The following is a 16984-nucleotide window of genomic DNA, read 5'->3' as shown; positions in this document are numbered from 1 at the left end:
CACACACACACACACACACACACACGTGTGTCTATATATACACATTACACATACATACACAAAGCTGTGTAAACCAACTATAAATAACGAATATAAACTTATATACATAAAATACAGAAATGAATGAGGTGGAATGAATACTACAAAATGTACATAAGGTGCAGCTGCAGTCTGGCAGTGGGAGCAGTGTGACAGGTCAACTGTTAAGAAGGGAGATGGCGAGGGGAAAGAAACTGTCATGGTCCTGGGTCATTTTGACCCAGCGTTTTGTGTTTTGTGATTATTTTCCTCTGTTCTAGCTATTCTGTGTCCTCCCCCCTTGTGTCCGGTTCGGGTCTAGATTTCCTGTCTTGTTCTGAAAGTCTGTGTCTGTTGTCATTGTGTTCAGCTTGTCTCCTCCGGTCCTCATGTGTATTAGGTTCAGCTGTTCTTCCCTCTTGTGTGTGATTACCTGATTACCTTGTGTGCGTGTATATTTAGTGGGTGTCGGTCTGTGTTCTTTGTCGGCTCGTCTGCGTTCTATGGTGTTCCTGTCTCTGCGTCTCTCTGCCCCGCACCCCTTTTGTATGGTCCCAGGTTTGTCACTTAGTTTCTCCCAGTTTAGGTTTCCGTTTGTAATTACTCATGCTTCATTGCCTGTTTTTGCCACTACCACCCTGTAAATAAACGTCACTCGTATCATCAGTTTGCTGCATTTTGGGTCCTCCTTTTCCTCCACTCCACATGGCTCTCCGCCAGCCGTGACAGAAACTGTTCCTGTGTCGGGTGGTCCTGGTCTGCAGGCTTCTGTACCGTCTGCCAGAAGGCAGCAGATCAAAAAGTCTGTGTGCAGGGTGTGAGGGGTCTGTGATGATTTTCCCTGCCCGTTTCCTGGTTCTTGAGAGGTATAGATCCTGGATGGAGGGCAGGGGGGTGCCGATGATCCCTTCTGCTGCCCGTACAGTCCGCTGCAGTCTGCTCCTGTCCTGTTTAGTGGCTGCTCCATACCAGACTGTGATGGAGGAGCACAGGACAGACTCAATGACCGCAGTGTAGAACTGGATCAGCAGCTCCTGTGGAAGACTGTACTTCCCCAGTTGTCTCAGGAAGTACATCCTCTGCTGGGTCTTTTTGAGGATGGAGTTGATGTTGGTCTCCCACTTCAGGTCCTGGGAGTTGGTTGTACCCAGGAACTTGAAGGTCTTCACAGTTGACACAGGGCTGTCTGATATGGTGAGGGGGAGCAGAGTTGAGGGATGTCTCCTGAAGTCCACTGTCATCTCTACAGTCTTAAGAGTGTTCAGCTCCAGATTGTGCTGACTGCACCAGAGTACCAGCCACTCAACTTCCTGCCGGTATGCAGACTCATCACCATCTTGAATGAGGCCAATGACAGTGGTGTCATCTGCAAACTTTAGGAGTTTGACAGCAGAGTTCTTGGAGGTGCAGTCGTTAGTGTAGAGGGAGAACAGTAGTGGTGAGAGGACACATCCTTGAGGGGCACCAATACTGAGGGACCGGGTTTCAGAGGTGATCTCCCCCAGCCTCACTTGTTGCTTTCTGTCTGACAGGAAGCTGGTGATCCACTGACAGGTAGCTGGTGACACGCTGAGCTGGGAGAGTTTGGAGGAAAGAAGTTCAGGCACAATGGTGTTAAAAGCCGAACTAAAGTCCACAAACAGGACCCTGGCATAAGTTCCCGGGCGGTCAAGGTGTTGCAGGATGTAATGCAGCCCCATGTTCACTGCATCATCCACCGACCTGTTTGCCCGGTAGGCAAACTGCAGAGGGTCCAGCTGGTGGCCTGTAATGTTTTTCAGATGGGCTAACACCAGTCGTTCGAAGGATTTCATGACCACAGACGTCAAGGCGACAGGTCTGTAGTCATTCAGTCCTGTGATGGTGGGTTTCTTGGGAACAGGGATGATGGTGGAGCGTTTGAAGCAGGAGGGAACTTCACACAGCTCCAGGGATCTGTTGAAGATGCGAGTAAAACTTTGCAACTTTAATACTGTATGAATCGTCAGCCAACTGTTAAATGAGAAGTATTATGCTCATTCTGAGCACTCTAGTAAAATAGCTTTGTTTGAGTCGATGTTCAAAATAATCCATAGCCTACTTAGCCTGTGCTTGTCTTATGTCGCAGCTTAGTTCAATCAAAATAATCAGTTTTACCCTCCCTCCCTTTAAGACAACCATTGAATTAAACTAACTTGGTTCTGATTGGCTTTCCCTCACAAACACAAGGATGTGACAGCGGGTGGGTGGGGACTCTGTGCTAACATTCACACCTGTGTCGTTGAGATGTCTGCTCCTGCTGACATCATACAGATCCAAAAGCAGAAAACAAGAATTGAATGAAGCCTGATGTTTTGGCTCACCGTAGTTAATTTTAATATTTTTATTAAGGTTATTTAATTACAAATTAAATCAATGCAGGAAAACAACAATCATGTCAGAGACATTGTAAGAGAGCGATCGAACACTCCTGAACTGAAATCTAGCAGACTATTCCAGAGAGCCTACATGGTTGTAGGCATATGACTATCAAGAGAAAAAAAGAGTTTTCATACTTATTTTCATGCAGATTAACAGTGAAAAAATATCGAGAAACATTTGAACATGTCGGCTGGGTTGTGAGACTTGCTTCTAGAAGCACTTTGACCATATTCACCAGCACCAGTGAAAACAGGCACCTTCGTAAAATTCCACTGTATTCCACACCATGAAGTGTGGTAGCAAGTAACAACAGTAACAAGTAAACGATCATCACCAAGCTAACCAATACTTTGCAAATATGTATGCAAATTTGTTATATTGCAATCTCATTCAGTTAAATTGTGATTTTAGTTGTTCTGTAGCTACTTTTACCTTTGTTGACATTTGTTGGTGATTCCTGAAAGGCAACAAGAGCTCAGTTCACCATTTTGTCTTTTCACCAAGCAATTGTTGCCTCAGTTGCACATGTGCGAGGTTTCATTTTCTCTATATGTGCTTTCAGGAGGGGTGTGAGAGCTGCACTGTGTATGCTGGCATGTTTTGGTACTGTCTGAGTGTGTACCAATGCGTTTGCACTCATTGACGCCAACATGCGAAAGAGCACGTGCAAGCGCGTTGCACCCTCTTGTGTTCAGGCATGACAACTTCAGTTTTGCTTCTTTGCAACCTACACAGAGGTTGCAAAGTTTTTGTGTTTAATGATTCCTGTTTGCCTCAGCACTATCTGTTTTATTGAGCTTAAAGTAGCTTCAAGTATCCTTAATTCAGGCTGTTTGGTTATTGTTTGTTTACTGTCTTGGGAAAAAGCTAATAATTAGGTTTAATGATTTCATCATTTAATATGAGTCCTAAAGGGAGGTAGAGTAATCCTCCAGTTCTGAACTTCTTGTTCTGCTGAGGTACATTCAGTGTTTGTGTTCTCCCTGTGGCTACTGGCGTTTTCTGTGGGTGTGTCTTCTTCTTCCCACAAATCGCTACCAAAAAGGGAGTATAGCTACCAGATATCATTTAAGCTATTCCACAACATACTTATGCCATTGCACAATGATAATAAATTTCAAAGAGATCACCCAAAGTAATTAATTTTACAAAGCAGTTAGTATATGTTCATTTTTATTCCCCAGCTTCGGTGGTTTTCATATTCTCTTAGAGGTAACCCACAGTGACTATCTTGAAGCATTTAGGCATTAAAAATTCATAATAAGCACGGAGACTTCGGAGCTCTCCCTGTGTGTGTATAACAAACGGGGGTGGAGTGTAATTGAGAATGTGTACTGTGCTTAGAGAGAGGGCAGTGGGCTTTTTTGACCAGATTGTTTAACACAATCCTACAGAGTGAGAGGATGCCTGAGGATTGGAGAAGAAGTGTACTTGTGCCAATTTTCAGGCACAAATGTAATGTGGAGAGCTGTAGTAACTACAGAGGGATACGTTTGATGAGGCATACCATGAAGGTATGGGAAAGAGCTGCTAAAGCTAAGTTAGGACAGGAAGAGAGGTGACAAAAAGCAATATGGCTTCATGTCAAAAGAGAGAACTATAGATGCAATGTCTGTTTGTGAGTCCAGAGAAAACATGTGATAGGGTGCCAAGAGAGGAACTGTGGCAGTGTGTGAGGAAGTTTGCAGACATTCTGATCTGTAGTGAGAGTAGGGAGCGGGTGAAAAAGAGTCTAGAGAGGTGGAGGTATAAAAGTCCGCAGCAAGGTAGAATACACTATGTATTAATGAGAGGGAGATCGGTGGAATCATAAAGTTGTAAGATGCAGAGTTAGTGAAGGTGGACAAGTCCAAACCATCCAAAGCAACAGACAGTGCACAAGAGGTGAAGAATAGAGTGCTGGCAGGGTGGAGTGGGTAGAGATGAGGGTCAGGGGTAATTTGTGACAGAAGGATAGCAGCAAGAGTGAAAGGGAAGGTTTACGAGATTGTAGGGAAATCTGCTGTGATGGTTTGGAGACAGCCACTCTGACAAAGAGACAGGAAGCAGAGCTGAAGGTGTTAAGATTTTTGTTGGGAATGACCAGGATACGAGTACATCTGAGGGGCAGGTAAGGCTGAGCAGTTTGGATACAAAATGAGAAAGACATGACTGAGATGGTTTGAACATGTGCAGAGGAGGGACAGTGGAGTGAAGGGATGCTGTGTGAGGAGCTGGCAGGCAGGAGAAAACAAGGAAGAACTGATACTGATAACTGAAGATACTGATGAGTCACTGTAGCGACCCCTAAAGGGATCAGCTGAAAGTTTTACTTAACAGATTCATTTGATGTGTTTAATTACAACGTTTGCTATTAATCTGTTTGCACACAAAGCATATAAGGAGCTTATAAAATATGTATCCGAAATCTGGATGAAAATATAAACATAATGCATATTAATACGTAAGTAGGAGAAAATATCTCTAGGAACATTCTCCTGCATTGGGTACAATTTCTTTTAATGCTTTAATTAAAGTTTCAGTGATTTTCCTTATGTACTTTTACTTAAATATTTTACTAATCAATATTTTCACTGGTACTTTCACTTAAAGGATCTGCATACTTCTTTCCAGCATGCTGTATCTGATCTGTTCTACAGTTTAAAATAAAATCAGATAAGATAAGATAAGATAAAACTTTATTAATCCCTCGGGTGGGTTCCTCTGGGAAATTCGGTTTCCAAAAAAGCACAGCAGCGACACAAGTTACAGAGTTACAGAATATTATATATATATACACATATATAAATACAGAGACAAATATAAATAAAATATACAAAGGGGATAAATAGAATAAATAGGAATAAAAATAAAAAAATAAAAATACATGTGAAATTGCACATTTTGAGTATGGAAGTCTATTGCACCGTTGACTATTAACAAAAGTATTGCACAAAACGTAATTGCACAGTGAAGTGAAGAGGCACTACAGCTTGCTTGTTCCTCCCTCCTTTGTCCTCCTGTTTCCTCTCCCCTCCAGAGAGAAGTTAAACAGTCTGATGGCGTGTGGGACAAAGGAATTTTTAAGTCTGTTCTTGTCTTTGGGAGAAGCAACCTGTCACTGAACAGACTCCTCTGGTTGTTTATGGCCGTGTGCAGAGGATGCCCAGCATTGTTCATAATGTCCATCATTTTTTTTAGTGTCCTTTTCTCTGCCACTGTCACCAGAGTGTCCAGCTTCATGCCGACCAGAGAGCCAGCCTTCCTGATCAGTTCTTCCAGCCTGGATGAGTCCTTCTTTGCTGTGCTGCTCCCCCAGCACACCACAGCATAGAAAAGTACTCCAGCAACCACTGACTGATAAAACATCCTCAGGAGCTTCCTGCAGATGTTAAAAGACCTCAGCCTCCTGAGGAAGTACAGTCGGCTTTGGGCTTTTTTATACAGGTGCTCTGTGTTGCATGAGCAGTCCAGTTTGTTGTCCACCCACAGCCCGAGGTACTTGTACTTGTTGACCACCTCCACCTCCTCCCCCTCTATCTGAACCAAATCATAATTGTTATGTACTGTTTAATATGCAAAATACTCCAAGAGTCAGGAATAGTTCTTTTTAATGACATTATAACATGTTACCGGTAGGTTTTATCATTTGTAGTAGTTACAGTTTTTCTCAGTCGCTTTGGTGCGTTTCTCAGAACACCATTAACATTTGCACAGCAGTTAGTGCATTTCCCAAAACAACTAGTGCAAACTGCAAAACCTAGTGGATAGCCTGCAAAAGCACGTCACATGCACAGAATTGATTATCCATACCTCAAAAGCAAGTATCCATGTCAATGAAACTGTCAGTGCCATCAAAATGAAAAGTCTTGACACCATCTTTATGAACAAGATAGTCAAATGGCATTGTCATGTTTCCACTATGACAGTTTATAATTTCAGTGTTTCCCTTTGCAAAAACAATTGGTGACACCTGAAAATGCTGACGACAGCACTATGGCCTACCTGTACAGCCATCTGAAATGTGCAGTAAAGTCACTGTAGATGTTATGGGAGTCTTGGGAGTAACTGAGACACTGAATACGTACGTTTCACATTTCCATTGTGTAGAAGTGTTTGTAATCCTACAGAATTGTGCAAAAAAAAAAAAATGCTACAGTCACTTGTGCACTGTAGAATACATGTAAACATAAAATCACCCATTTGGTAGAGCTGTGCACTCATGTGAACAATAAACAGCACATGTAACAGTACAGTAAATCATTCTGGCACATCCAGACGTTCCTGTCTGTCTGGCCACATATTTTCATCTACATCACAACAGATGTTATCCCTCGCAATGCAGCGAGGAAAGTATCTCCTGGAGTGGCGAATCCATCCTCTGCAGGACCCTGCTGTGATGTCGTCACATGCTGCATCCATGGCTGCTAGCAGGGCCATTTGCTCATGTGGATTTCATTTTTCTTGAGTACTCTGTCAATTGTTGAAATTGGAACAGATTCAATATTGCCAAATACCGTGTAATTCTCTATGACAGCGCTTTGTATGTCTCTCAGCTTTATTGCATTGTTTGCAATGACCATTGCACAAATGGCTTCTTCTTGCTGTGGGGTAAAAAGGGGCCCTCTTCCGCCTCCGCGAGGTTGTCTTACAATCCTATGTGGTGCAGAGTAAACTTTTTGTGAAATTGCAAATACAGTACAGTAACATGTGATGTGTCTGAGATGGCACAGTACAGTACAGTGTATTACTGTTTGCATACCTGTTTTCCCTACGGAATGTTTGAATGATTGAACTGACAGTAGTTCTTCCAATATTGGGTTGCACCCTTCGACCAGCCTCCTCCATGGTGAGGCCGTGATTGACAACATGGTCCACAATTGTAGCCCTTATTTCATTAGGAATCCGCCTATATCTGCCTCTTCTCCCTCTTCCCCTTCCCCTTCCTCCCTGCATCCTCACCCCTCTTTCACGGTGCTGACCTTCCATTTTGTGTCACAGAAGTGTAGAAATGGTACACACTAGCTCCTGCGCAGTTTATATATGCTTGCCAATTGGGGATTCACAGGATTCATCCATAATTGACAGTGAACAAGTTGTTTGTCATTGGTTACAACTAAACTTTCACACGCCTCCTCATGAGTGACAGCTGTAATTCACCCGAGATCAATTGTTCAATTTCGGAGACATTTCCAGGAACAATGATACAGAAAGGTATAGGATTTGCTTGACAGATGGCCAATATTTGGCATGTGATAACTAGTTCAACAATTTTGTGTGTGATGACTCAAGCAATGGATGTATGACTAATAGTTTTATTGGGAACGACTATTCAGCATCCATAGGTATGATTACTTTTGACTGACATGACATAAGCAAATGGAAATGTCAGAAAGCAGCAGGGAAATGTATGGAAGCAACTGATTCATGTCCAAAATCATTTGCAGTTTGTTCAGAGAGAGGAGAAATTGCTACTATGATGTGCACAAATGACTGAGTGTTGTGGAGGTTGAACTAATAGTTATGAGAATTTCAATTCTGATCTGAGAAACGCACCAAAGCGACTGAGAAAAACTGTAAATATTGTATCACAACTGAAATGAAGATCTCTACTGACATCTATCGTGAACAGAATGGTACTGCATGTAGACCTCTGCTTCTCTTTTTACATTTTGAAACGTCAAATATAACTTTAAATAAATTATTTTGGTTAATAAAAATTAGAGAATGAGTAACTTGGATATGCAGGTGCTCTGTTGTGAGCATGATGACCTTAAACCACAGACACGTTGGCCAGAAAACAGTACAGGAAACTCTGAGTTTGTTCAGCACGGTGGGTGTGCTCTGCATGAAACAGCCACGATTAATGGATCTGCGATTCACATGTTATCAGGTAAATTTACTGTGCTTTGTCACACATTTCTAAGTATGCAAGGATGTAGAGGATAAGAGTGACAGATACCAATTAAATAAAAGTTTTCTCCCATAAAGAATGTGACCTTTGACCTCCTGGAAAGAACCTGCAAATCACACAGACCAGACTTCATCTAAATCAGCTTGGGGAAGTACAGAAGTGCAGATGTGAATTCTTCACTGACATTTAAAGTTCTTACTGCTGTGGCAATATTAGAAAACGAGAAGTGTCTTACTCTTAATGTCTTAGGGAAATATGTTTCAGGTTAGCCCCTGGACTTGTTTGGCTTATGAGAAAGACTTGTGAAAGAATATAAAGTTTCCACAATCTGGTAGCAAGTTGTGTGTCACTGATGACCTCTAACTGTTTAATAAAAAAATATAGTAATTGATTAATTACCATCAACAAAGTAAATACTGAAACCGTTCAGTCAAAAATGCCCTGCTGAGAGACGCTTAAGGACAGTGGAAATAATTTAAATCTGTTTTTAAAGTCATAATTTCAAAGTCTGATGACTTTGTGGGAAAAAATAAAGATTTGTAACCTGGCTAAATTTCAGAACCCTGGTCAGCTCCAACTCAGACCAAGGTCAGCTCCACAACGGGCTGAGAAACAGAACAGGGTGGAATGGCCTGGATGCTGTATATGGGCTTGCATGACCTCCCATGTGCCACTTGAGCCAAATATATTTTTACTGATAATAAAAAAATAAAAAATAAAGGGGGGTCAGAATCAGTAATCTGCACAATTATGAAACGTAGTTATGCAATGCAGTTAACATGGTTTTCTGTAACGTCCTATCTGAACTGTGTGTGTCTTTTTGAATGGTTTTTAATGCGCTTCGATTTTCTGTTTCCGTGTAGGCTATCATTGTATTTACTGTGATTGGAAATCTTTGAGATCGAGCGCTTAGCACGCGCAGATTCTGCGGGGTACAAATGTGTAAAAAAAATAAAACAGAAATCACGCAGAACTTCCGCTCATTAGAAAAAATAATAAACAAATCTCCAACATTGTTTGAGTCGGACTCGAGAAGTGGTTCAAGCTGCTCCTAACTATGACAGATTTCCACTGCGGTGTGTATTATTGCGCAGTGAAGCGGCCGCTGTGCGGTTGTTTTGCAGCGATGCTTTTACGCTGAAGGTCAGGTCCGGTTGCATTTCCTGTTGGCTGGCTCTCTAGTGCTTGACACAGCTTTTCTGTGCACGGCCGCGCATCCCTGGACGGAACAGTAAGGAGAAAACTCAAAGGGCGTGGAGACACACTGGTAGAGAGCGGCTCAGTGGACGTTATTTACACGTGAAGAGTCACGGAGAGACCAAAAAGTCTCGGTTCTTCTTCGGGACTCGAGCGGACACACAGCCCCCTTGAAGCTGTGGTTGAAAGGGGCGACTTGTTTTGAAGTTTGTTTTGAATTTCAGACTTTTGACACTGTTACCCAGTCGCACAAACTAGTCGTCGGAGTAGTTTAGGAAAGTGACAGCTGCTGATCACAGTGGGATCGTCTCGTGTACTGGAAGGACCTCTAGTACACCTCGTGTCTGTGGAGACTCACGTAGGCACAGCGGAGCGTTCCAGGAGGTCTTCTTGATGCACAAGTGAGAAAAGCATTGAGTGTTTTTTCTGAACCTCAGCTGCAGTCAGAGAATACTTTCATCGGGAGAGAACCCCACAGAGGAAAGTTCGATCATCATCATCGTCACTGTGCTTGGACTATGTTGATGAAGGAGTACCGCATCTGCATGCCTCTCACAGTGGAGGAGGTAGGGGAAGTTTTATTGATTTTTGCGAGCCGCAGACTTGCAGATCAGCAAGTTTTGCCTGCTTTGCTTTGCTGCACTTGTTCTATTGCAAAAGCGATCGCCGCAGTATTTTAGGGAAGTTCACAATATTTTGCACCAAAGCCTCATACAAGCAAGAGCTGGAGTCGGGCAGCCACCGCGGGGTGGAGCTGCTGTTTGTCTCTCCTTCCACTCAGCTTGTTTGCGTCCAGCAGCAGCAGAGGGAGTCGTGTGATTAATCTTGGTAGTGAATCATGTCTCTGTTTTGCTTGTGCTCTGTGAGTATGTGTAGCTACAGATTGCTTTCTGCGTCTTCCCCTCCTGGAGCCACCGGGCAGGGTGATTGTATTATATTATAATGAAACTAGAATGTGCTTCTTCTTTTTTTTTTCTTTGTTTGCATGCAATCTCCCTAATGCGCAAGTTCACACCTGTGCAGCTGCTGCATGTGTGGTCAAACAGAAATGATGTATTGCACACAGTGATCACGTTAGATACCTTTGCTAACCAGGTCCCCCAGTCTTCATGCTTATAATCGATCACACAGCAGAGTGGTTTTGTGAAATCCTCGTTCCCTTACTTTCCTGCTGTTTGGGCTGATTGTCTTCAAATGATTCAATCGATACACACCTGAAACGGCACAATAGATGTTCCACCTGAAGACTTTTATTGAGTTTGACAGTGTGCAGTTAATCATGTGGTGTTGCGTAGTTCTAAATACCTGGGTTGCCACACAGGTTCACAATGTAGAGTTGGCCACATTAAATGGTAGTTTAGTCAGCCTTGCTGTTTGTGAAGACTTGATTCATCGCATCAGTCAGGCGAAGCCCATTGTTGTGAGGATGAAATTGGAGTCATCTGTACATGCCTTTAATCAGAAAGCCAGCTTTAACAGCCCCTCCTGAGGTCTATTTATGTTTCTTGCCAAAGCGCTGCTTTATCACATCGTGTCCTGAGGCTGATTGGTTCTTCTGCTTTGCATCGCTCCAGTGGTGATAAAAGAGCCACAGTTGTCCTCAGTGGCAGACCAAAGGCTATCACATCTTTTGTTGTAATGATAATAACGTGGCCCGGCCTAATCCATCGATCTGAGAGTGACTTGGTAAATGAGCACGTGAAATCTATTCTTTTGAACACCTAAGATACATAAATCACGCACTCATCTTCACACACACACAACTCTTTATATGAGCTCTACACAGCCCGGACAATCATTTTAAATCAGTTCTGTTTCACAGTCGTTGTTTTTTTTTAAAGGCAAACATAAAATGAAAGGCAATAAGGTTATTGTTCTTCGAGTACTCAGTGCAGCAGCAGTCAGATTTGAAGCATTGTCTTTCAGTGGAGTCACCCGGAGTGGTGCAAACTGCCTAACATACTGTTAGCTGTTCCTGTAAAAACTGGATGTATAATAAAAACACATCTTCACCTCCCAGAGTCAGTACACTGCCTTTTTTTCTCATAGATTCGTGATGAGGAGCGGTTCATGTAGGGCCGTGCTGTGCTGATATATTGAATGCATTTCTCACTCACGATTCACAGTCTCCTCAAATGGCACTGCAGCGTGAGGGCAACAGGTTTCTCTTCACATCAATATGACAAGGACTTGAAGAGCTAAAGAATGTTTTATCACCAACAGACATCAACAGGCTTCTTCTGGGGAGTCTCACCTCCAAATAGCAATGAAGTTGAACCACTGCAGTGAAAACATAATTGTGCCACCACATACATATTGTTTAAGGTTCTTCACAGATCTTTGAGCGTTTAAACCTTGAAAGGAAGAAAACCCACTTACACTTGTTGTGGAATCTTATTTTGAAATGTGCTATCAACAGTCAGATTAGATGAGTTTCAGTTCAAATGGTGTTTTGGGTTTCTCTTGCAATTGTAAGAGTTATACATAATGTTTATACAGTCATATTATGAGAGTATAATCTTCAGTTACAGGATATGAAGTCATGTCAAAAAAAGGAAGGTACACATTTACTGCCTCTGTAGAAATTAAGAGGACAAATAGCAGCCATTCATCATCACCAAGTTTGAGCACTGCCATAAAAGCTAACATTTTACGCCCTCACGATTTGGTTGAAGAGTGTTTCTCCCTTTAACTTTAAATTTTTATTTATATATTTAAGACAAGCTTTACGGGGATATTCGGTGTATGTGCACAAGGCAATCACAAAGTACTGGTGTCTCAACACAGACAGAAAAATCAGCTCCACCTAGATTTTACCATGTGTGCTTCACATTGACCCAACTCTTCGACCATTTTGGGGACAAGTCAAAATTTCAAGGTCCACATGGCCTTTATGTATATGGGTGATAAAGTATTAATGATTAATTATTTGAATAAATAAACTTTTGATTTTCCATATTTTAGTTGCATTTTACTTGAAAAGTATTGCTTCGTGTTTATTAAGCCAAATAAATAACTTTTGTGAGTGCATACACCAAACATCGCTCCATCGTCTTGCAGCTGTCAGTGCAAGATCAGGCTCTGTGGGAGTTTAAGTGTGTTTGTTTGTGTACCTTCATACGGAGCTGCCCCACGCCGCATCTAGGCCCAGGCCCAAGATCTTGTTTACGTCCTCAGAGTGGAAGCTCTGCGTTCTGATAAACGAGACGCCCGTTTCACCCCTTGTTCCCTGAGGGACTCGCCGCTTAGCCAGAAAGTGACCTGGTACACAAACGCCAGATGGAGAGAAACATGTTCACTCGGACAGTCTGCCAAGAGAGAGTGTGTGTGTTGAGAAGGAGATTGATTGCTTTTGGTAATTATCTAAGTGTACGTCTAAGTATTATCTAAGTGCTTTGTTTGTTATTTTATTTGTTTTTGTTGCTGTGGATCAAACGGGTTAAACAGCTTTAGTGGTGTAGAGCATCAGATTTGAGGAAAATGATAATCAAAGGTTGACGCTCCATTCTGAATCACATTTTACACCATCACACAAAGGACAAATGCAATCAGCATAAACAATTTTAAGATACCAATACAAGAACAACAGCAGCAGCCATATTTGCTTACTTCTACATGTAGTTTCTCACCTTTGGTGTTGTATAAAGGGGCCCATGCTTAATACTGAATCAGTGTGCACCGCATACATCAGCCACTGCAAGAGTGAAAAGAACAAAATGCCTCCAGGCTTTCAGTCTTGGAGGCTCTTCTGTGCAGCTGCTTCACCTTCGAAGATTTTTACACTCAGTATGGCCGAAAGCTTCAGCCTAATTTCAACATGCAGCACATATCGATTCAAATACCGCGTGCTTTAAAAATTCCACAGAACATCCCCTCTGATTATCAAGCAGTCTCTTGTGCAGTCAGATAACCGTCCCAGCTTTCAGTCAGATAAAGTTCAAGTGGCTTGTCAGTTTTCTCTTTTGTCCTGACACATCTCTGTGAGAGGGTTGAATAAGCAGGATAATTGGTGAAGTCACCAGTTTGACTCAAATGTTTATCTCCAGATATTCTTTTAATGCACCATCTGGTCAATGAGTCCATCTTTTAACTCACTAATGCTTTTTTTGTATGAGTGAAAAAAATGTCTCATGTACTCTGTTTCTAGTTTCTAGTTTGTTTGACTTTTTTATGGTTGTTTGCTTCCAAAAACCGTCGATTCTTTGTAAGTTGATTGCTGCTGTGATCAGTCAGCTCTTTACCTGCTTTATGGCTGTTTATTTATCTGCACACCATTTCATCTAATGGTCCCGCTGGGGGTCTCATTAAAATCCTCGTGGCATGTTTGAATTTGTGCTCTTTCACTTTGGCTCAAATTGCTGCTACTCCGTTAAAGCATTTCTTCCAAAGTCTGCTTTTTTTTTGGTTTACTTGTTTGTTGCTCCGTAGTGCATTATTTGGAGGTCTTGCAACATTAGCATTATAGGGATTTCAGTTAATTCCCCCATGCTGCCAGGGCTAATCTTCTGGGTGAGGAGAAAAATTAAGGCTAAATACCCTAAATGTCTTCTGGCTAAATAATAATGTTGCTGCACTGCGTTTGTGTATTTTGTGATCTGGGTATTTGGAGGATTCAGATTTGTATGCACTTGATTAGTGCACCAAAGACGAGTCCCCGCAGAGATGGTGTACAGCAGAGTGTGCGCTGGAAGTGATCAAGTCAAATCAAATCAAATCACTTTTTATTGTCACATCACATGTGCAGGTACATTGGTACAGCACATGCGAGTGAAATTCTTGTGTGCGAGCTTCACAAGCAACAGAGTTGTGCAAAATACAATAACATAAACAGGCAAAATATACGAATGGGTAAATCTGAAACTAATAAATATATGTACAATATATAATAGTATATGCAAAAAAAAAAAAGTGATGTATAAAGTGCTGTGATTATGCGCTCACTGGCCACTTCATTAGGTATACCTCACTAGTGCTGGTTTGGACCCTCGTTTACCTTCAGAGCTGCCTTAATTCTTTGTGTCATCGATTCAGCTTGGAGATGGAAACATTGCTCAGAGCTTTTGGTCTATATCAACAGTTGGTGTAGATTTGTTGACCACACATCCATGATGTGAATCTCCTCTTCCACCACATACCATCTGCTGACCATTTGAGTACAGTCGTCACTTTTTCATACCTAAATGTATTCAGCTACTGCCATGTAACTGTCTGATAAGATAAACAGGTGCACGGTGGACTCCATACTCCACTGAAGAATCTCTTCTGTGAGAGTCATGCATTTTCGAAGGTAAAGGAGAAATTGACTAAAGATGGCAGGCGGCAAACATTAGAGTTTCAACTCCTGATTATTTTCTCAATGAATCCATTTGTATCACATTTTTCCAAGGCTGAAACCAATATTCTCAAATGTTGTGCTTTCCCTGACCCTGAGTCAAACCTGAAGGTGCCTGGTGTTGGTCTATGTGTGCTCTGTTGTGAATAGAAATATGGGACTGACTGCATGTTGATATACAGCAAAATGTATTTACATGTTAACCATCCATTGTTTTAGAAAATAGTGTACTGTTACACTCATCAGTCAGATACTGAGTTAATGCATAACTGTATAGTGAAAATGTTTCTTATGCATGATATTGTTCTACCAACTCTACACCCATATAGTAAAAAAAGATTTAATAACTTTCGGTAGCACTTCATAATAATGTCACACTATGAAGCATCAGAATTTATAAATACTGATATGTATGTCCATCTGTTCCTGTTACACCATGTACAGTTGTCATTGCGAGTACAACATTGCTGGTAATGATCATAATCAAAGTCATAATCCTATATCTGTATTTATAAATGGCATACTAAAGAGGATTATTGCTATATAAATGATGACTTAGAGCTTGTTTATAATAATGCTTAATATAGATTTCCCTAAGGTACAGTTATACATTTACTCATATAATCTCTAAATACATTAAACAATTTTTGCGAGTCCTCTTCGGTGCAGAGTTCCTGCTGTAGTATATATACATTTTAATCTCCTGTTAATCTCCTGCCAGGCGATGGGATAGCATCATAACATATCATATATATCATAATATTTTCATTTTCATGTTTTGGGATATAAATTAAACTTTATTGTCATGAGGTGAAAAAGATATGCTGCTCTCTTAGGGTCTTATAGGCGACTACATGTTAAAAATTGGTTCTTTTATCCTGTTGGTAGGTGGTTGCTGGGCAACATGATGTTTTCAGAATATCTGACATGGATGGGAACCTTCAGGGGCCTAAGATGTACCTGTGTGCCAAGTTAGGTTGTTCAGCTCCTGATTGTGGACAGATAGAAAGAGATTTGGTGTATTATAATAAGATGTTTATTACACATAAATGGTGTTTTCAGCTGCCTGCACCTGCCTGGCCACTGAGACTCTAATCACAGCCTTCATGCAGATGAGTTCTTCGGGTAATCTTATCAAAATAAACCAGACACAATATATAGTCGAGGTCTTTGAAATATCCAGGGATAGAGGTGCAAGTTGAACTAGGCACGCTTTCAGGGCAAAATACTGAGAAGGTTACTGAGTGGAAAAGGCGGGCAGGAAAAAATGACCCCACCACAGCAGCTACATAGCAACATTAATGATCTGTTATACGTGGAGGGTCAACGGTTTTCTATTTATAGTTTGGAGCAGTGGACTAAATTAAGAGCAGTAACACTCTCAGTCAGGAGTCCAGAGGTTGTGGGAACTTGGGTGACTAATGGACAGGTGAGAAATAAAATAAGTCCTGAGGGGGGGACAAAGAGTCATTGCCTGTGCCAGCGATGGCACAAGGAAAGCATTTAGACATGTGATTTAGTGTAGGCCTGAAGTAACCTTTAATATTGACTGAATCTCAGACCACTGAGTGCATATTTATTCATTTAAAGGCACATGGTCGATAAAGGGCAACGCAAAGAGGTGAGACGGGAAGAATAACAGACGAACACAGTGATTAATAAGATGATATGACACAGGCAAAGAGAAAACTAAAACACAAACAAAGACGCAGGCAGCTCACAGTGACGTGCAGAGAGCAACATGTCATAAAAGGACTCAATAAGTAGAATATACTGTGCAAAAACACACTTTAAAGATCTTTGAACATTTGACAATTTATCCTAAGCTAAAGGAAAAATGTTTCTACTAAGTCATATTAGCTTCTAATTATTTTAATACCCACATTTTTCTTATTATCATCCTATCCTCCAAACCTGCTTATCCTTTCACAAGGAACTGATGACCTGATGATGATGCTATATTGAGAGACTGACTTCCACAAGCACGGTCGATAACGCAGACTGTCGATTTCCACCTTGTGAGCTATCAATTAAGTTGGTGTTCAGCCGCATCACTAAGCAACCCTGGAGCTGATGCTTTACAGGTGAAAATAGAGGACAACATGAAGGGTCAGTAAACCAACAAAGGTAGGCCTGATAAATAA

The 16984-nt window shown here is 41.5% G+C and overlaps 1 protein-coding gene across 1 annotated transcript in view; it reads left to right on the top strand.

The window, feature by feature from the left end:
- Nucleotides 1-9489: 9489 nt before the first annotated feature.
- pitpnc1a (phosphatidylinositol transfer protein cytoplasmic 1a) overlaps nt 9490-16984 on the top strand; it is a 48098-nt gene continuing 40603 nt past the window's right edge. The window contains exon 1 of the mRNA XM_085271052.1: nt 9490-10074. Within this exon, the coding sequence (XP_085127178.1) occupies nt 10027-10074 (48 nt within the window). The 5' untranslated portion in view covers nt 9490-10026. The remainder of the gene's footprint in view (nt 10075-16984) is intronic.

The sequence above is a fragment of the Mchenga conophoros genome, linkage group LG4, assembly GCF_057382185.1.
Source record: "Mchenga conophoros isolate Kocher_MC1m ecotype Shallow Benthic linkage group LG4, M_conophoros_male_GT1.1, whole genome shotgun sequence".
Classification (NCBI taxonomy): Eukaryota; Metazoa; Chordata; class Actinopteri; order Cichliformes; family Cichlidae; genus Mchenga; species Mchenga conophoros.
The sequence above is the reverse complement of the archived record's forward strand: the minus strand, read 5'-3'. Positions and strand labels throughout refer to the sequence as shown.